At 52.1% G+C, this 20590-nt stretch overlaps 1 protein-coding gene, 2 long non-coding RNA genes and 1 other non-coding gene across 5 annotated transcripts in view; 1 reads left to right on the forward strand and 3 right to left on the reverse strand.

Moving 5' to 3' along the window:
• LOC127573945 (uncharacterized) lies at window positions 1-3066 on the reverse strand. Its single transcript, XR_007956841.1, has 3 exons — window positions 2820-3066; window positions 1521-1720; window positions 1-1281 (listed from the first exon to the last, which is right to left on the reverse strand). It is a non-coding gene; the product is annotated as an uncharacterized LOC127573945 (long non-coding RNA).
• Window positions 2935-3068, reverse strand: LOC127573966 (U11 spliceosomal RNA). Its single transcript, XR_007956852.1, has one exon. It is a non-coding gene; the product is annotated as a U11 spliceosomal RNA (small nuclear RNA).
• Window positions 3038-17522, forward strand: LOC127573946 (uncharacterized). The gene is made up of 3 exons (XR_007956842.1): window positions 3038-3123; window positions 13716-13811; window positions 17061-17522. It is a non-coding gene; the product is annotated as an uncharacterized LOC127573946 (long non-coding RNA).
• The window catches only part of anks3 (ankyrin repeat and sterile alpha motif domain containing 3), a 20111-nt gene continuing 8726 nt past the window's right edge, over window positions 9206-20590 (reverse strand). The window contains exons 8-17 of one of the 2 annotated variants that reach the window (XM_052022562.1): window positions 20388-20513; window positions 19381-19499; window positions 17819-17986; window positions 17041-17165; window positions 16166-16307; window positions 14939-15111; window positions 12547-12641; window positions 10696-10779; window positions 10176-10270; window positions 9206-9996 (exon numbers count right to left, since the gene is read on the reverse strand). In XM_052022562.1, coding sequence (XP_051878522.1) covers window positions 10179-10270; window positions 10696-10779; window positions 12547-12641; window positions 14939-15111; window positions 16166-16307; window positions 17041-17165; window positions 17819-17986; window positions 19381-19499; window positions 20388-20513 — 1124 coding nt within the window. In that variant the 3' untranslated portion in view covers window positions 9206-9996; window positions 10176-10178. Of the gene's footprint in view, window positions 9997-10175; window positions 10271-10695; window positions 10783-12546; window positions 12642-14938; window positions 15112-16165; window positions 16308-17040; window positions 17166-17818; window positions 17987-19380; window positions 19500-20387; window positions 20514-20590 lie in introns of both variants that reach the window. The other variant, XM_052022560.1, reaches the window with a different exon arrangement.

A 20590-nucleotide genomic window follows, 5' to 3' on the forward strand; every position in this document is an offset into this window, starting at 1 on the left:
TCCCCCCACATCCTCCCCCCCCCAGGGCGGTTGGGGTTTGGGGGGAGGGGGAACATCTCACATCCGCCTCTGGAAGTTTCAATCTCCTCTCACTCCTGTAACCTGAACACAGTCCGGACCCCCCCCCCCCCCCACCCCCGCGGCCATCCCGCCACCCGGTGAATCTGCCCCACCCCCGGCAGGTGCCCCGAGGTCCCCCCAAGGCCCTTGGACTCGGAGCCGGAGATCGGGGGGTGGGTGGTACAGAGGGGCCACACGGGGGACGGGGCAGGGTCCTGGGGTCCGGGCCACACAGCCCCCCGGCACTGTCGCACCCCCCCCCCCCGTGTCCCAGACTGCGGGGCCACAGACCCACCGCCCGCAGACACCTCCCGGGGATCTCTGCCCCTTGTCACAGACCGGGTCCACTGGGCAAAAACACCACTAAAAACCCCACCTGGAGACCGACTGAAAGTTCGGTCACTGCAAAACTTTGCCCACTCTCCAAACTCCTTCAGTTTGGGGTTTGAAGCAATTAAACGACGTCGGTGCGAGCGGAGCCAAGCACCAAGTCTGTGGTCTGCAGATCACAGCGTCTCAGGGCCGGTCACGGTGTCCGGGCTCCCTCCCTGCTCCAGGAGATACTTGAACATTTTTAAGTGCAATATTAATTCACTAAAACCTTCGGGCTCCAGTGCTGGGTTCGATGTGCAGATTCTTCTGAATTAACCAGTGCGAGAAAAGAGTGAACACCCCGCCTCGGACACTCGCCGCTGCACTCGGTTTATTAAACCTTTACAACGCCGGCTGCCGCCTGCAGCCGTCCAGAGGAGCCGCTGCGGTCGGGCAGTCACCTCCTGATGTCTGGCTGGCACCCCCGCTCGCTGTGACCGGCTCGGAGCTGAGGGAGGCGGAACAAACGCGTCTCCGGACACCCGCTAAGATCCAAGGTCGGGGGAACGTCCGAGGCTCCGGTTAACCAGCCTGGAGAGTGACTCACAGGTGGTGATGTCCTGGTGCTGACTGTGGTGGACAACGTCGGTGCGGAATCTTTGTTTATCCAGCGAGTAGCGGTGTGTTACTGCGCAAAAGCTGGAGCTGGGACTGAGGGTCAAGTTCGCGGGGAATTAATTAGTTTGGTCAGAAAACCGCCCGCCTGCGGGACTCTCCTGGAATTGAATCCGGTGCCGTTACCCGGGGAGTCCTGATGTCAGGACCCACAATGTGATGAACTCCCGGGAATCGGTGGGCGAGCTACAAATCAGGGCAAATGTTCAACGGGCAATAAACGCGGACCGCATCCTGTGGGCGATAAAAATAAACGGTTTTATTACATTTAGTCACAATTAATGGTACTTTGCACTTTTAAATATGGTTTGAATTTCTTTGTAATGAAATTACTTTTCATCAAAAAATGAAATTTAACAACCTATAAATCAGCTGTTCATCTTTTAAATTCCAACTTTGTTTCTGGTGTTTTTATACGATCAACGCGCACGATATTCTTACCAGAATTACAATTTGCAAGGAATGTCACCTACTAAAGAGGGTCAGTGGTGTTTCTGGGCCACGAGGCTGCGCCGTCAGTCCCGATTCAGGGCCTCAACCCGAATCGTCAGCCGGCCCTTTGCCTCCGCAGACGCTGCTCGACCCGCTGAGTTTTTCCAGCAGTTTTTGAAATTTTTTTGCGCCAGATTCCAGCATCTCGTGTGCTTCCATTGACGCTCCTGAGCTCGTTGAGCTGTTGGGGTTGACAAATGGGTCGTTAAACCTCGGCTCCAGCTGCTCACGGAGCTGGAAGTGAAAGAGCCCCTGAGGGCGATCTCTTCAGAATCCTTCCAATATTGATCCCTCAACCAACATCAAGTATTATCATTCTGGGATCTTGCTTTGCAATAATTTAGTCTACATTACCACAGTAATTATATTTAAAGCATTTCATTGCTGCAAAGTATTCTGGCATCTTCCAAGAACAAGGTATCATACAAAAATCTTCTTGTCACGCTTTAAGGTTTTGGACACTAGATTCCAGCTGATCAACCGGTATTCGTCGACTGTCCAGTTCCCTCCATAGATGCTGCCTAACCCGCTGAGTTCCTGCAGGTTTTTGTCAAGGGATTCATTCCAGGGATTGGAACGAACAAAAACCTGTAAGACGGCTGTGAAGCAAGATAGAACCATACAGCACAGCACAATACAGGCCCTTCAGCCCACAATGTTGTGCCAACCTTTAAACCTCGCCTAAGACGATCTAACCCCTTCCTCCCACATATCCCCCTATTTTAAATTCCTCCATCTGCTTATAGAACAATTACAGCACAATTCAGGCCCTTCGGCCCACAAAGCTGTGCCGAACAGGTCCCTACCCTAGAAATTACTAGGCACATAGCCCTGTATTCACTCAGCTCATGTACCGATCTAACAGTCTCTTGAAAGACCCTACCGTATCCGCCTCCACCACCGTTTCCGGAAGCCCATTCCCCGCACTCACCACTCATCTAGCAAGCTCTCGAACTTGACCAATGTATCAGCCTCCACCACCCCCCAGGCAGCGCATTCCATGCCCCAACCACTCTCTGAGTGAAAAACCTCCCTCTGACATCTCCCTTGAACTTCCCACCCATTACCTTAAAGCCATGTCCTATCGTATTGAGATTGGTGCCCTGGGAAAGAGGCGCTGGCTGTCCACACTATATATTCCTCTTAATATCTTCTACACCTCTGTCACGTCTCCTCTCCGAAGAGCGGAAACATGATGAACTTGAAACTCATTCCATAAGCGCGGCTGGAATCGGGCTCCCCCGCTGACGGAAGAGTCAGATGTGCAACGAGGGAGATACCTTGTGTCAGACCCACCGCACACCCCAGCGTTAAGAGAGACGGAGCCCCGCAACACCAGCCTCCGGCGCGGGGAAAACCGCGGCTACACTCGCTCTGCCTTGAACACGGGCACCGCGGGGCGCCGGGACGCTCGGTCACCAGCAGCCCCTCAGAACAAAAATTGTGCTTCCGAAATCTCTTGATATCGATTCCGCACGGACGAGGCGCGGGGCCCCGCCCGAGTGCCACTCACGGCAGAAACCCTTTTACCGAGCCACCGGCGGGGCGGGGTCCTGGCTGCGGGGACCACACCTTTAGCCCAGGGTGAGCACCTCCGTTGCTGCGGAACCCCTTCGCCGTTGTAGCGGGGAGGGGGGGTGGGGGGGCGATAAAACGGCGGGAACGTTTGCGGAGAAATTCTGCGCGCGTTTGCCGGCGAACGTCCAAAGTGAATAAATTATGCAGATGTTCGCACGGAATGTCGGGATGCTGCCTTTCCCGTCGCTGTCGGAGAAGCCGACAGGGGGCGCAGCACACGGTCTCTGCACTGGGCTGTGCAAAGGCAGCGGAATATTCCCGGCAAAACGCTGCAGGTACCGCAAAATACCAACAGCAGAATATTGCAGGTACCGCAAAATACCAACAGCAGAATATTGCAGGTACCGCAAAATACCAACAGCAGAATATTGCAGGTACCGCAAAATACCAACAGCAGAATTATGCAGGTACCGCAAAATACCAACAGCAGAATATTGCAGGTACCGCAAAATACCAACAGCAGAATATTGCAGGTACCGCAAAATACCAACAGCAGAATTATGCAGGTACCGCAAAATACCAACAGCAGAATTATGCAGGTACCGCAAAATACCAACAGCAGAATATTGCAGGTACCGCAAAATACCAACAGCAGAATATTGCAGGTACCGCAAAATACCAACAGCAGAATATTGCAGGTACCGCAAAATACCAACAGCAGAATATTGCAGACGCTGCAAAGTATCATCAATGAGATTCTGCAGATGTTGGAGCGCTCAGCACTTTCTTGCAAAGGGTTTGCTCAGCCGACCTTGGAGTGCCGAGGTCTCAGGGTGCGGGCTTTCTCCGTTATTTCGTTAGATTTATCCTAAATTAATGATCGGAGTAGTAGTTTGTACAGCTGCGTCCTCGCAGGCTGCTCTCCCTCAGGTTCCAGGTGCGCGGGTGGTCGAGGAACCTGCCCCTGCACCTTCCTCAATCGCACTCAGTGAAGTTCAGCTGACCCACCAGAGTGTTTGTCCAGAGACGTCAGTACAAGCTGCAAAGGTGCGGCTCAGGCAGGTGGTTAGTGAATACTTTCATTCTTTTGTAGTTCCTGTAAAGTGTGGGAATACAATCCAGGCTGCTTTAAGGGGACTCTCCTAAATTGAAAGTATTGTAGGTGAGCTCAGTTCTCCAAGGCTGGCAGTGGAATATTATTGCCACATGTACCGAGGTACAGTGAAAAACTTGTCTTGCATACCGTTCATACCGATTAATTCATCACATCAGTGCATTGAGGTAGTACAGGGTAAAACAACACAGAATGCAGAATAAAGCGTTACAGAGAAAGTTCAGTGCAGGCAGACAATAAGGTGCAAGGCCACAACAAGGTAGATTGTGAGGTCAACAGTCCATTTTATCGTACTAGGGAAACATTCAATTGTCTTATACCAGCAGGAGATGCTCCTTGTGGTCTGTGTGACTACAACTGTGGGAGATGCCTCCAGTTTAAGGGCTGGGATTTGGCAGGAGGCCTGTGCTACATCTGTGAGGCTGAAAGTTACATGGATGCACGTTGTTGAGAGGTGGTCACTCTGAAGCTTAAGGAAAGGCAGTTGGAAGGAATGGGTGAGGGGTCAAGGATGTCACGGAATAGTTACAGGGCATTCTAAAGGTGACGGAGGTCGTGGTCCACTTTGGTACTAATGACAGGTAAAAAGGTTGGTCAAATCCTGCAACATGAATATGGGGAACGAGGATTTAAAGAGCAGGACCTCCAAGGTTGTACTTACTCTATGTTATTGTAGTAGAAGATTTCAGCTTCCCAAATGTTCTTTAGTATGAAGGGTGTAGAGAAGGTAAAATTTTTAAAACCTTTTGACCCAGTGTGTAGATGGCCTGGGTAGAGAAGGGCAGTACTGGATCCAATCCTCGGTGATGTAGCCCCGTGAGTAGGTGGGAGAGTGGAGATAGTGATCAAAACCTTGAAGGAGCGACGGGGATGATTGATGAGGGTCGGGCAGTGGCTGGTGTCTACATGGACTTTAGTAAAGCATTTCACAAGGACCCTCATGGTGGGCTGATCCAGAAGATTAAGGCGCATGGGATCCGCAGTGCATTGGTAAATTGGATTCAGAATTTCTTGGTCATAGACGACAAGGTAGTGGTGGAGGAGTGTATTTTCTGACCGAACGTCTGTGACCGGTGGTGTTCCACAGGGATCAGTGCTGAGAGCACTGTCGTCTGTGATATATTGGAACACAGTGTAGCTGCTCTGATTAGTAAGTTTGCAGACAACACAAAAATTGGTGGAATTGTGGAAGGAGGAAGGTTGTGAAAGGGCACAGCAGGGCAGAGGTCAGTTGGAAGTATGGGCGGAGAAATAGTAGGAGTTTAATCCGGACAAGTGTAAGGTGATACATTTTGGGAGGTCAGATGTAAACGTGTACAGTAAATGGCGGAATCCTCAGGAGCATTGATGTACAAAGGGACCTTGGGGTGCAAGTCCACAGCTCCCTGAAAGTGGCGATGCAAGTGGACAGGGAGGTAAGGAAGGCGTGTGGCGTGCTTGCCTTCTTTGGTCAGGGCATTGAGTGGCAAAGTCAGGGAGTCATGCTGCAGCTGTGCAAAACTTTGGTTAGGCTGCATTTGGGGTGTCGTGTGTGTCTGGTTGCCACATTATGGGAAGGATGTGCAGGCTTTGGAGAGGGTGCAGAAGTGGTTCAACAGAATCTTGCCTGGACTGGAGCTTGTTAGCCATAAGGAGAGGTTGGACAAACTTGGGTTGTTTTCTCTGGAGCGTCGGAGGCTGAGGGGAGACCTGATAGAGGTTTATAAAGTTATGAGAGGCATAGATACGGTAGACAGTCAGTCTTTTTCTCAGGGTGGAAATGTTAAATATAAGAGGGTACAGCTTCAGAGTGAGAGGGGGAAAGTTTAAAGGTGTGCATGGCAAGTTTTTTTACACAGGCAGTGGTGGGCTGTGGGGGGAAGTGGTGGAAGGAGATAAGATTGCAGTAAACATTTAGATAGACATATGGACAGGCCGGGACTGGAGGGATACGGACCATGTGCAGACAGATTAGTCTCGGCACAGACATGGTGGACCAAAGGGCCTGTTCCTGTCCTGTTCCTTGTTCAGTAACTCTCTAAGTTCAAAGGTAGTTAAGGGAAGAGCTAAGGATGGTCTGGAAATTAAGGTCCTGAATTTGGAGGTGGGTGGGGTGGAGCAAAGGCTGATTTCACTATTGTAAAGCAGGACCTCGCAAGGTTAGACCAGGGGAAGCTACCCGCGGGTGGACAAGTGGGAGTCATTCAGAAGTGATGTAGTGAGGGCTTGGGACCAATGTGTTCCCATCAGGTGAAAGGAATTGACAGCAGGCTGGGAAGTGGGATGAGTGATGATCAGCAGGGAAACTGTGGGCCGAAGGGCCTATTTCTTTGCTGTGTGACTCTATTGACAAATAATGCTGGAAGCACTCAGCACGCCAGGCGGCACTCATGGAAGGAGAAGCAGAGTTACTGTTTCAGCTCGCTGACTGCACCAGAATGTGGGACAACGGTGTGCAGCCAGCAGCCAGCACAGGGATGGAACCAGAGGCTTTGATACTTCAGTGCTGTGGGTGTGTGGAGTATCCCATCCATCTTTTCAATGTGACTGGATGTGTTGATTAGATCCGTTCTCAGAGGTGCTCAGCCTGAAATATTAACAATTTCATTTGTCACATATGGTGCCTGACCCGCTGTTTGCAGGGCTCTGTTTTTTGTCGATCAGTTGTTCAGCTGTTGGGGGAGCAGAGCTCCCAGCCCTTCAGCAAAGGTACTGACACTTTCAAACCCTCTCACTTTGTCTTCGACGAATCTGAAGTCGACACCAAGGAGCGGGCAGCTTGCATGCTGATACCTTGCTATTATATTTCTTGGCACCTTCTATGGATCTTGGTTGATTTCTGCAATGGTCAAACACAACCCCTCACACTCCCCACACAACCGTCTGATCTGCAGGACACTCCCTGCCCTTTGACTGCGTGTTGCAGTGATGTCGAGCTGTGCTGATTCCAGCTCTCCCCTTGAGTCCAGAGAACTTTATCAACATAATTCCAATTCTCACCGTTACTTTTCCTCCCACCTACCAGGTCCCTTGGATTACAACCTGCTTCCTGTGAGGACTCTATTCCCTTATCCCAGTTTCCCCACCTCGCGTGATCAGACAGTGCCGCTTTCCATGTGAAAACATTGGGAGACGGAACACATGACCAGGTCTAGAGAAACAAAGGACCGTAGATGCTGGAATCTAGATGAAAATCATGATGATGCTGGAGGAACTCAGCAGGCCAGGCAGCATCCGTGGAGAAAAGCAGGCAGTCAATGTTTCAGGTCAGGGCCCTTCTTCGGTATTCATCAAGGACCTCCCCTACCTCTTCCAACTCCAGGCACGTTTCCTCTTTTGTCCCTGACCGGTCCTACCCTCAATCCAGTCATCCTCCTATTCTTCGCGTGCTAACGTACCTCCTCTGCTCTGACATCCCACCTTGTCCACCTCTGCAGACGGCTGGGTCACCTGTATCACACCCCAACAATTCCCATAGAAGACAGAGGGTAGTGGTTGATGGGACTTATTCTAGCTGGAGGTCTGAGACTAGTGGTGTTCAACAGGGATCCGTACTGGGACCTCTGCTGTTTTGTGATGTTTATGAATGACTTGGATGAAAATGTACATGGGTGGGTTAGTAAGTTTGCAGATGATACGAAGACTGGTGGTGCTGTGGATAGTGTAGAAGGCTGGCAAAGGATACAGTGGGATACAGATCAGTTGCAGATATGGGCAGAGAAATGGCAGATGGAGTTCAACCCGGCCAAATGTGAAGTGGTGCGCCTGGGGAGATCAAATGTAAAGAGACAGTACACTGTTAATGGCAAGACCCTGAACAGTGTTGATGAGCAGAGGGATCTTGGGGTCCAAGTTCATAGCTCCCTGAAAGTGCTACACATGTTGATAGGGTGGTAAAGAAGGTATATGGCATGCTTGCCTTTGTTAGTCGAGGCATTGAGTTCAAGAGTCAGGAAGTTATGCTGCAGCTTTATAAAGCTTTAGTTAGGCCACATCTGGAGTATTGCATTCAGTTTTGGTCACCCCATTACAGGAAGGATGTGGAGGCTTTGGAGAGGGTGCAGAAGAGGTTTACCAAGATGCTGCCTGGATTAGAGGGCATGAGCTATAAGGCGGTTGGACAAACTTGGGTTGTTTTCTCTGGAGCAGCAGAGACTGAGCGATCTGACAGAGGTTTATAAGATTATGAGGGGCATAGATAGACAGCCAGTATCATTTCCCCAAAATTGAAATGTCTAATACTAGAGGGCATGCATTTAAGTTGAGAGGGGGAAAGTTTAAAGGAGATGTGCGGGGCAAGTTTATTACACAGAGAGTGGTGGGTGCCTGGAATGCACTGCCTGGGGTGGTGGCAGAAGCAGATACAATTGAGGGGTTCAAGAGGCTCTTAGACAGGCCCATGAATGTGCAGAGAATGGAGGGAGCCGGGCACTGTGCAGGCAGAAGGGATTCGTTTCGTTGGGCATTTGATTACTAGTTTAATTAAATAGGCACAATAATGAGGGCCGAGGGCCCTGTTCCTGTGCTGTACTGTTCTAGGTTCTAATTCACACACTTCCACAGGTTGTGTTTGTGTGCGTGCAGATGTGTGCATGTGTGTGTGTGTGTTTGTGTGCGGGGGGGGGGGGGGGGGGGGTGGAATTATACAGCACAGGTACAAGGCCCTTCCACCCAACTTGTCCATGCTGACCAAAAGAAGATAGAGACTCCAGGGGCAGAGAATTAAAGTAGTTGGTGTAAGGATCGGGGGGGGGGGGGGGGGGGGTGGGGATAAGGGGTGGAATGGTGAGGGTCTGAAACTCAGTGCCTGAGAGACAGAAACCCCCACCCCATGTGTAAATAGATCCCAGGTGTGTACATTTAGTGAGGCTGGTCATCACTGCCTGTACCCCACAAGGGTTACAGCCCACACACAGGTGGATTTATCCTCAACACGGGTATAAACCCCACTATAACCCCCATACAGGGGGTATAAACCCCACACAGGGGTATAAACCTCACTATAACCAGGCTGTGTTGCAATAACTTTGTATATTGTGTTTAGAATCATAATACTCCAATGAAACCAAGGAAACGTGAGTTGTGGGTGCCCGTGGTTAACGTTGACGTGAGCTGTGGGTGCCTGTGGTTAACATTGCTGGTACAGACCCACACACAGCACATTGGCAGCATCATATCCTGCCTCAGTCACATGGAACTTGTTTATTCAGTAATCAAATGGTTTCTTCATAAGTTGCGGCCTGTTATGTAAAGTCACAGCTCATTGGTCCAGGCCGTGTTCCCTGGAATGTCACAGTTCATTGGTTGAGGTGGTTGACTGGTCTAGGTCCCACTTTCTGCAAGGTGACAGCGCAGGCATCAGTCCGTGTGTAGTGTTAAACAACAGGTCTCCAGTTACCCCACATACCGCTGGCTGATGGTTTCGCGGCTGCCCTGAGGGCTGAAGCTTCCAGATTTCAGCAAAGACATTCCTCAGTGCATGTAACACGTTGGTGGGAGTGTGGGATCAGGAACCTGTTCCCTCAGTCTGCACCGTACCGGAACCTCCTGCTGAGGACTGGCTGAACCACCACCATCTCCAGGGCCTGTCATGGAGAGAGCCAGGTGACAGGGTGCCTGCCTGTGCTGAGAACAGTCATCTCCCCATCGCTATGCTGCATCACAGGAGCTGCTCCCGGTCCTGTACGTCACTGCCTGGGCCAGAGCCCAGCAGTTTCACTCTCCCGTCTGTCCCTCAGTCAGGAGCCAGCACAGAAAAGCTGCTTTTCTCCAGGGTGGCACTTCACCCTCCGTCGTCAGCGAATACTGGATTCGACGAATCCCTCGGCAATCCAACAGCGAAGGATCTAAGCAGGAGAGGAAGGAGGGTTAGCCACAAGCACAACCAGCCATGGTGTGAGAGGGAGATGGGGCAGGAGAAAGTCGGAGTGTGGGTGGGGGTGAACGGCACAGACCCCGAGAGAGGCGGGGGACAGGGGAGGGAACACATGGACCCTGACAGAGGGGTTACCAGTGCTTCACCCACCTGTCAGATATCGGCATTCTGTGCCCACTCTGTCCTTTTCTTGTCTGCATTCAGCAGGGTCTCCAGATTCTTTTCAATTCTTTGTACAGCTTTACCTAGAACCATAAACACAGCTTCAGACTTGGACCAAGCCAAGCAGTGCTCAAAGGATCTGATCATCTGTGGCGCAGGGGGAGCCAGGGAAATTCATGATGGCCAAGAAACTCTGGCCGAGACAGGGAGAGCTTCCAACCCTTGGACTGTAGGCCCACAGGTCATCCAGGCACCTTTCAAACCTAATGCAGGGTCACCCTGACCATTGCTCTCCAGGTACGGTCTGCAAAATCGAGGAGTTACGGTTCAGTCAATGCACAAAGCATTTCCTATCCATGGGCAAACACACTCCCAGAGCATTATCCCAGCCATTTGCTTCCTGATAGGGAAGGAGTCACGGTGGCCCCAGCACACGAGGCTGCTGGTACCCGTATACCAAGCGCTCTGTGACACACACAGACAGACCTCGCCCCCAGCCCATGCTCACCCATTTCTAGTGTGCATTCTTTCAGCGTTGTGCTGAGCTCCAGTATGCTCAGGGATCCCAGAACAGATTTCCAATCAGCCAGGCCTTCTGGAAAGAGAAAGAACTAAGCTTATTCACACCAACAGACTGGTCATATACACCTCAGTAACCTGACTCAGTTATACAGCATGGAAACAGGCCCTTCAACCCAACTCGTCCATGCTGACCAGTGTCTTCCTGAGCTAGTCCCATCTGCCCATGGTTGGCCCATATCCCTCTGAACCCTTCCTATCCATGTCCACGTCTTTTAAATGTTGTTACTGTACCTGCCTCACCCACTTCATCTCGTTCCACACACCCACCACCCTCTGAATAATTTGCCCCTCAGGTTCCCTTTAAATCTCTCCCCTCTCACCTTAAACCTGTGCCCTCAAGTTTTAGACTATTCTACGCTGGGAAACAGACTGTGACCACCGCCCTATCGATGCCCCTCATGGTTTTATAAACCTCTATAAATGTCCCCCCTCAGCCTCCTTCACTCCAGGGAGAACAGTCCCGGCCCATCCAGTCTCTCCTTATAACTCAAGCCCTCCAGTCCCGGCACCATCCCTGTGAATCTTTCTGGCACCCTCACCAGCTTAGTCACATCCTTCCTATAGGATGATGGCCAGAACTGCACACAATAGTCCAGAAGTGGTCTCACCAATGTCCTATACAGCTGTAACATGACATCCTAACTCCTGTACTCAATGCCCCATCCAATGAAGGCAAGTGTGCCAAACGCCTTCTTCCCCACCCCGTCCACCTGTGTCACCACTCTCAGGGAACCATGTACCTGTACCCCTAGGTCTCTCTGTTCTACAACAGCCCCCAGTGTCCTGTCATTCACTGTATGAGTCCTGCCCTGGTTTAACTTTCCAAAATGCATCACTTTGCACTTGTCCAAGTTAAATTCCATCTGCCGCTCCCCTGCTCACTTTCCCAGTTGACTGAAATCCTGTTGTAACCTCAGACGACCTCCCTCACTGTCCACCACACCAGCAATGTTGGTGTCATCCACAAACGTACTGATCATGCCACCTACACTCTCAGCCAAATCACCGCAGGCAGCCCCCAAGTTGGGACAGGATTCTGCTCCTGAAAACTGTTTCTAAGTCGGAAGTGAAGAGAAACCGTGTGGGAGAGGATCACAGAGCAGGTCTCACTGACCCACTGAGTGAGCTCCCAGCTCTGCGGGGCTCCACCCACACCCCGATTGTTGCAGTTCGGGCACGGTGGGGTGAGAGAAGGCGCACGGAAATGCCCCATTCCTACAGGGCAGAAGATGCCCGTAGCCTCAGAGCAGCCGGCAAAATCCAGCCCCATCCGTCAGAGCAGGAGAGCATTAATTCAGCATTGTCCTTCTACCAGCACTGGACTCACCCCCTCCCCACTCACAACAGTGTATCAGTCCCCCCTCCCCTCCCCCGACCGTGTCTCAACCCCCTCTCCGCCACCCCCCCCCCCCCCCAATGTGGCACTCAGCACCGCTCGCCGAGCTTGTCCGTTGCAGGGTTTGACCCCCCCCACCATGATGTGGGTGAGGATCCCCGACAGAGTGCCTCACTTCCAGCCTTCCTCAAGCCCACCCTGGGAAACGGAAGGTTGGAAGCACAAGGGCCAGTGATCGAGACCTTTCCTGGCCCAGCCGCCACTCCTTGAAGCCCCTGGTGAGAGCTGAGTGTGGAAACGTGTGGGGCTGTTTGCAGACAGATCCTGCCAGCGTCGACCAACTGCATCTGGACACCGTGAACTGTGCTGCTGGGGTGAAGCGTTGGGGTCCACGCAGGTAGCGGCACTGATGGGGGTGCGAGTGGCGCTGTGAGACCTCACCTTCTTCTGTGCTTCGTGGCACCTGCAGAACCTCTGCTTTCCTCTGCTGTCCACTCCTATCCGTGAATCGGTTCAGTAGCTCAGACTGGCAGGCTCTGGGAGAGAGGTTTAACGTGAAGCAGTTACCTCAATGGAGAAGGCAATGGAGTGGTTCAGCAGTTAACACAAGGGGCTCAGTGATGTTACTGACCTGATAAAGGCTGAGTCTCCCACTGGGATAGCCAGCAGCCCGTTACACATGCACAGCTCACACTGACTCTGTGCTGCTCCACACCCACCCACTGTCAGTGTGAACATGGTAAACCTCAGCCTCTCCTGTCTCACACAGGCTGAACCCAGCAACATGCAAAACTGTGGATATTTCTGGATGTCTTAGCAACAGGTAGCAAGCTCGTCCCTGAACATTGCAGTACAGTTTTTATTTGCCCAGCAACCTTTATGCAGTGTAAAACTCCCCTGGATAACATTAATGGCAGCAAGACACAATTATTTTAGAGTGCGGTCTTATTTACTCTAAGAACAACCAGCTTCGCCAGCCTCATGTCCCCCAAACCCACATTCATAAGGTGCTGGGACACCCAGAGTGTACACACCCAGTCTGGGACACACCTATAGTGGTACACACCGAGTGGGGAACACACATAACCCGGTCCACACTCAGCCCGTCACACACCTACCCTGCTACACCACTAACCAGTTACACAGCCAGGATGGAAATTTGATCACACTACTCCAGAACTGGCTTCACCCAGGGTAGGGCAGTACTGTGCACCTTTCTCTACGCCTTAGCACCCACCAGAAAGTTCACACTGACCTCCTGAGGGGATTTTCATTTCCCTAGTACCTTTTATTCCAGTGTAAAACTAACACCCTTCAAATATGTTATCACCAGTGCAAAGCATAAAAGTCTTCTAAGATGAGATTTTCAACCCCACTGGTCCAAAAGACAAGAGTTCTCATTTACTCTAAATGACCAGGCTTCCCCAAACCCATTTCCCCCTAACTGTGCTCTTAAATGGGCCAAGATTTGGTCTGAATTATTTCCCCCACTAAGGTCTGTGACCTGCTTTGACCTCACACAAAGCCTCACACAAGGTCAGGGCAGTCATTTCCCAGTGTCCTGGGCGAAGGATCATTGCAGGCTGCTGCTAATCTCTACCATTTTCCAGGTAGCGAGGGCCATGACTCCGAGCGAGAGGTGGGACTCTCAGACCAGTGGGGAGCTGAGGCTTTGGCTCAAGAGGCTTCGGCAAGAAGAGGCTAAGGTAAATTTCTGGCAAGTTTCTTTTTGTCTATTAGTGCCTAGCTATAGTGACAATGGATCCAGGTCAGTGGTGTGTTCTACCTCCATCTGCGGGAGGTGCATCCAGCTGCAGCTCCTTACAGACCCTGTTAGGGAACTGGACCTGCAACTGGATGACCTTTGGCTACTACGGGAGAATGAGGAGGTGACAGATAAAAGCTTCACTGCATTCGGGAGGTCACCTAGACTCAAGGACAGGAGACCTTTGTTTTTCCTTCGGCCCACAGGAGCAGGCAGAGCGGTGTGCAGTGAAGGTGCAGGCACCAAGAGACAGCACTCATACCCTCAGACCATCCTGGCAAACTCCCAGCTGTGGCCCTCAGAATCCCTGTAGTTCTACACAGAGAACATTCTTTCTGCAGTCACTGTGAATCCCTGAGAGAACTCTCCCACCCTTTGCCTTTAACACAACATCTGCTCCTTCAGTACTAACACCTCTCCTGTAACTGGAAGGGTGTTGCTGGTTTTGTGGTATGTTTCTTTAAGAGCTTCCAGCAAGGACTGGTGTTAACTGTGAGAACCTGTGATACATCAGTAGGAAAACTGGGCTGAAATCAGCAATACTGGTGCCAGGGAAACCCCACAAAGCTGCTGTGTGAACCTCCCAGCCAGAGTTCTCACTCCTCAGAGACTGAGTGATCCACAACACTGTTTTAACGTTAATAAGGACAACAATGCAATTTCTAGCTTCCACACTATTAGAATCATACAGCACAGCATAGGCCCTTCGGCCCAACACTAACATGCCAACCCTTTTGCCCGTCTACACTAATCCAAGTTGCCCACGTTCGGTCTGTATCCTGCATGCCTTGCCTATTCAAGTGCCTGCCTAAGTGTCCCTGAAACGTAGTGACTGTATCGAACTCCACCACTGCCTTTGGCTGCCAGTTCCAGATATCAACCAAGTGTTTTAAAAAAAAACTTTCCCCTCAAACCCCCTTTAAAGTTCCTGCCTCCCACTTAAACCGATGCCCTCTTGTTTTTGATACCCCTACCATGGGGAAAGGATTCCACCTCCCGTCTATGACTCTTATTTAATACAGTCCATCAGGAGCTCGATAGCTTTGATTCCTGAACGTGGCCTCTCACCTGATTTGCTCAAGGATGATGGTTGTCTCACGACAGACCCCTTGTGCCGCCTCGATCTGCTTCTGTTGCTGCTTCCAGGCCATTTTATCTTCCATTAAGAACCCTTCAACCACAGCCCGCAGCTCCTGCTCCTGTGACACGCGTCCCGTTAGCATTTCCACTTCCTCACATTTCTGACAGAGGAACCACAAAACATGAAATGATCCAGAGACCAGGGTTCGATCCATCTCTTGCTCAATGTTAGAGCTGCCTTATATTCAAAAGGGACAGAGAGGGACATGAAGAGTGAGGATCTATCTCATAGTGTACATTGTTAAAAACTACCCAGTACAACTGTGATCATGTTGCACATACCCCTTGAACACTGAAACAACATAGAAGGAGCTTTGCTCCATGTCTATCCCTGTTCTGGGAGTGTGTGACAGGGTAGTGTAGAGGGAACCTTACTCTGTGTTTAACCTATGCTGCTCCTATCCTCAGTGTGTGACAGGAAGATGTAGAGGGAGCTTCACCCTGTGCCTGACCCCGGGAGTGTGTGATGGGACGGTGTGGAGGGAGATTCACTCTGTGCCTGACCCCGGGAGTGTGTGATGGGACGGTGCGGAGGGAGATTCACTCCGTGTCTGAACCCGGGAGTGTGCGATGGGACGGTGTGGAGGGAGATTCACCCTGTGCCTGACCCCGGGAGTGTGTGATGGGACGGTGTGGAGGGAGATTCACTCTGTGTCTGACCCCGGGAGTGTGTGATGGGACGGTGCGGAGGGAGATTCACTCTGTGTCTGACCCTGGGAGTGTGTGATGGGACGGTGCGGAGGGAGATTCATTCTGTGTCTGACCCCGGGAGTGTGTGATGGGATGGTGCGGAGGGAGATTCACCCTGTGCCTGACCCCGGGAGTGTGTGATGGGACGGTGCGGAGGGAGATTCACTCTGTGTCTGACCCCGGGAGTGTGTGATGGGACGGTGCGGAGGGAGATTCACCCTGTGTCTGACCCCGGGAGTGTGTGATGGGACGGTGCGGAGGGAGATTCACTCTGTGTCTGACCCCGGGAGTGTGTGATGGGACGGTGCGGAGGGAGATTCACTCTGTGTCTGACCCCGGGAGTGTGTGATGGGACGGTGCGGAGGGACCTACACTCTGTGTCTAAGATACTTTATCTACTCGGGGAAATGAAAGACCCATTAAAGAGACAGACTGGGGCTTTCAGCCGTATGACTTGAGCTGCACCTTATGAAGCTGAATGGCCATTTCCTGCATCTCCGTTTCCAGCCGGTCTGCGTAGACCTGCTCCAGGCTGTTGCTGAGGGGGAGAGCATTACTGTGCCAGCGGGCGATTGCTGCCGTCATCTTCCTTTTGGGTCCAAATAACCTGCAGAGACGCGGGCAATGTTCACACTGCCCACAGCTTCGTTACTGACCCCTTTATATCCCACCATGTTCACCCAATGTCCCTCATCCTCCTTCCCAGCCTGCCACCCACTCTACCCATTACCCCACCCCCACCGTCACCCCATTACCCCACCCCACCCCGTCACCCCATTACCCCACCGTCACCCCATTACCCCACCCCCACCCCGTCACCCTATTACCCCACCCCCGTCACCCTATTACCCCACCCCACCCCCACCGTCACCCCATTACCCCACCCCACCCCCACCATCATCCCATTACCCCACCCCGTCACCCGATTACCCCACCCCCACCGTCACCCCATTACCCAACTCCACCCCCGTCACCCCATTACCCAACCCCACCCCCCACCGTCACCCCATTACCCAACCCCACCCCCCACCGTCAACCCATTACCCCCACATTCACCCCATTACCCCACCCCATCCCCCACTGTCACCCCGTTACCCCACACACATCCCCCACCGTCACCCCATCCCCACCGTCACCCCATTACCCAACCCCCATTCCCCACCAGTCCCATCTCCCTGGACTTGCATCTATCAGCCCTCCACACCACCCCCACGTTCCCCCGCCCAGCCCTGTTCACGTGCCCTACCCGCACACAGGTCCCCGACATGCCCCCGCTGTCCCACTCCCGGTGCCCCCGCATCAGGAACCCTGGGCTTTACCTCCGTGGTTCACCTACTCACGTGATGCCCACTTCCTTCAGGTCACTCTCGGTCAGCGTGAGGAATATTCGCAGATCCACGTCCTGCTCCTCAAGGATGTGAAGATACTTCAGACAACCGATCTGCTCCAGAAACTCCGGCAAATCCTGTCAAACAAAATCCCGGGAAATGACTGATGTGAGAGAGCGGGACCAGGCCACTCTGCCCATCGAGTCTGCTGCGCAGACGAGGGACAGGAAGGCTGAGTTTTCCGGTGTCATTGAGGAGTCAAGTGGAGCTGGAGCAGGAAGTGTCCTTGTTTTTCCTGAGACACAACAGGAGCACGTTCAACGCCCCTTAACTCGTGGCTGTGACTGACTGACCGAGCGTCTCCAACCTGAAACGTTAACGTTTCTCTCTCCACAGATGCTGCCCGACCTGCTGAGTGTCTACAGCAATTTCTGTTTTTAAAGCACAGTGCAGGACGTGGCAAAGCCAGCAGTCTAGGAAGATCCCAGCGTCAAATTCCCCTCAGTATAAGGAGCTCCGTGTCTGTGAAACTGAATCACCGCTGTGATGCCTGGGCGGGGGCGACGGGAGGGCAAAGGTGTAAAAATGTTGCGGTTTTGATGTATTCTACTCTTTAGTACAACCTAGCTCCTGGTGTTGAAAGGGTTAACAACTGTCATCAGTGTGGCTCACTCCTCTGCGAGTTAATGTGTTAGATAATCAGTAAACAGCAGTGTGGTGGGACGGGGTTACGTGAAGCTCCCTCCCTTTGTTGGACCACCCACTCCCTTTTCTCAGCACCCAGCTGTACCTTAGGTCCTTGGTACTTCTCCCCGTCCTCCTGCGGGATCAGTGTCCGTGGATTGGGAGTGATGGGAGTCTCGCTATCCCTGGACTGGGAGCTCTCACTGCTTCTTGCTTGCCCTCTGCGACTTCTCAGCTGCCTTCTGTTGCAGCTTCTGCTGGGCTGGTCGGAATCCTTCAGGAAACACAAGGGATTTGATTTCAAGGAATAAAGCCAGTGCTGCCGTAAGTACAAGGTCAGAAAGCAGAACCCCACTGGCCATCACCCAACACTGTGTCACAGAGACGTGCAGCAGGGAAACAGGCCATTTGGCCCAACACACCCATGCCATCTCCCAGCACCTGAGCCATACCCTTCCATGCCTAAACAATTCAAGTACTCATCTAGACACTCCTTAAACATTGTCAGTGACCCAGCTTCAACCAGTCTCTCGGCCAGTGTATTCCACACACTCACCACTCTCCGTACAAGAAAAAAGGGCCCCCTTCAAATCTCTTGCCCCTTATCCGAAAGCTGTGTCCTCTAATTTTATCTACCTATGGGGAAAACTTTCCTGCAGTCTCCCCTAACTATACCCCTCATAATGTTATATACCTCAGTCATGTCCCTTCTTAACCTCCTCCGCTGCAGAGAGAACAGACCCAGTCTCTCCTCATAACTGAACTGCTCCATCCAGGCAACACCCTGGGGAATCTCCTCTCCTCCCTCTCCAGTGCAGTCACATCCTTCCTGTAGTGTGGTGACCAGAACTGCACACAGCATTCCAAATGAGGCCTAACCAAAGTTTTACAAAGTTGGAGCATAACCTCCCTGCATTTGCATTCAATGCCCTTACTAATGAAGGTAACTATCCCATATCCCTTCCTAACCACATTATCTGCTTGCATCACCAGTGTCAAGGATCTCTGTTCCTCAGTCCTCCTAGACCCTGCCATTGATGTCTGTCCTAACCTCAACAGTGCTCCCAAAATGCATCACCTCGCACTTACCTCCATTGAACTCCATCTGCCATTTCTCAGCCCATTTCACCAACACATCGATATCACCCTGTAGCCCAAGACTACCCTCCACACCATCCCACGGTCTTCCACAACAATAACTCCAGAGGACAAATTTATCACATCTGTCTGCAAAGCCCTGTAGACACTCCAGCACTGACCAGGTGAGCCGTCTCACCTCGTTCCCGACTGACCCCACACATACAAACCAGCAAGACTGGCATCCACCTTCTCTGCAGCACTTTGCATCCCTGCCACTCTCACCTCCATCTCCCGCTTTCACTGACCCCACGCCCCATTTCCCCAGGATGACCCGCACGGCACTGCTTAATCCTTCACGCCCATAAACACTTCCCACCTCCCCAGCCCTAAACTGCCTCCAGGTACCAGATGTGTGGCGGGGCAGAACCGCACGACTGCAGCAAGACCAGCCACAGAGGCTCAGCTCGACCACAGAGCAGTGTCACTTCCAGCATGTAACTCCCGAAATTCAGAGCAATGGAAGTTGCCTCAGCCCCTCTCCCTGCCTCATGACTCCACACAATCCCTCTGTCTAACTGCCACTCTCACCTCGTTACTCTCCAGGGACCCCTCGCGGCTAATGCCTTGAGCCCTCGCCAGTCCATCACTGCTGCTGCCGCTGCTCCTATGGATGGTCACGGTGTCGGTGGTGCAGAAAGGATTCTCCTCTATAGCAGAGAGAAATTCTCGGTCAACGTCAGGGACCCTGCCATCAGCCTACAACATCTGTTGCCCGGGGATACCCACCCAACTACACTGTTGCTCACAATACACAGAGAATGAAAAAATACACCAGGAACGGTCAGCGGGAACCCAGGCCACAGGATGAAAGGAAACTTGCTAATGGCTTGAGTGAGGGTCCCAATCAAAGGTCTCAGCACAAAATAACATCTGGTCACCAGCCAGCTCGCCGGCTCTGCCGAGATGAACAGATGTGATTCACACACTCGTACATGTTCTCCCAGACACACACAGCCACTCACTTGCACATTGACTCACACACTCAACATGCACACACACTACAGGCCTGACATGTGGTGGGAAAGTTACGGAGGGGATTCTGACAGACAGGATCTATCTGCATCTGGAAAGGCAGGGACTAAATTAGGCACAATTGGCATGACTTGTGCATGGGAAATCGTATCTCAGGGAGGGGGTGCTAAATACAAGAGGGCAGAGGTTTAAGATCAGAGGCGAGAGATTTAAAAGGGACATCAGGGGCAGCTTCTTCACACAAAGGGTGGTGCGTATTTGGAATGAGCTGCCTGAAATAGTGGTTGAGGCGGGCACATTAGCAACGTTTAAAATCCATCTGGATACGTCCATGGATAGGAGAGGTTTAGAGGACTCTGGGCCAAACGTGGGCAGATGGGACTAGCTCTGGGGAACACAGTCAGCATGGACCAGTTGGGCTGAAGGGCCTGTTTCTGTGCTGTATGATTCTACAACTTGCTGATCAGTACACTCGTGTGCTGCCTCCCTCCCTCATCCACATGCTCAAGAGCAGCAGCAAGGTCAGGACTGGTGGTGTGAATGATCAGAAGGCCCGTCCCTACCTCTGCTGCCGTTGCTCTCAACATCGTGCTCGTTAATTGGGGAGGTGACATCACGGTTCCGGATATCCCCTCCATCTTCATCCTGGTTGTTTCCGAATGTGACGTAGCCTTGAGGTGGCAGAGACTCTGAAGAGAGGGTGAACAGGAGAACATGAAGAGTGGTGACAGCAGGAGTCTGCTACTGACCGATTAATGCAGAGTCT

The sequence above is a fragment of the Pristis pectinata genome, chromosome 8 (assembly GCF_009764475.1).
Source record: "Pristis pectinata isolate sPriPec2 chromosome 8, sPriPec2.1.pri, whole genome shotgun sequence".
NCBI lineage: Eukaryota > Metazoa > Chordata > Chondrichthyes > Rhinopristiformes > Pristidae > Pristis > Pristis pectinata.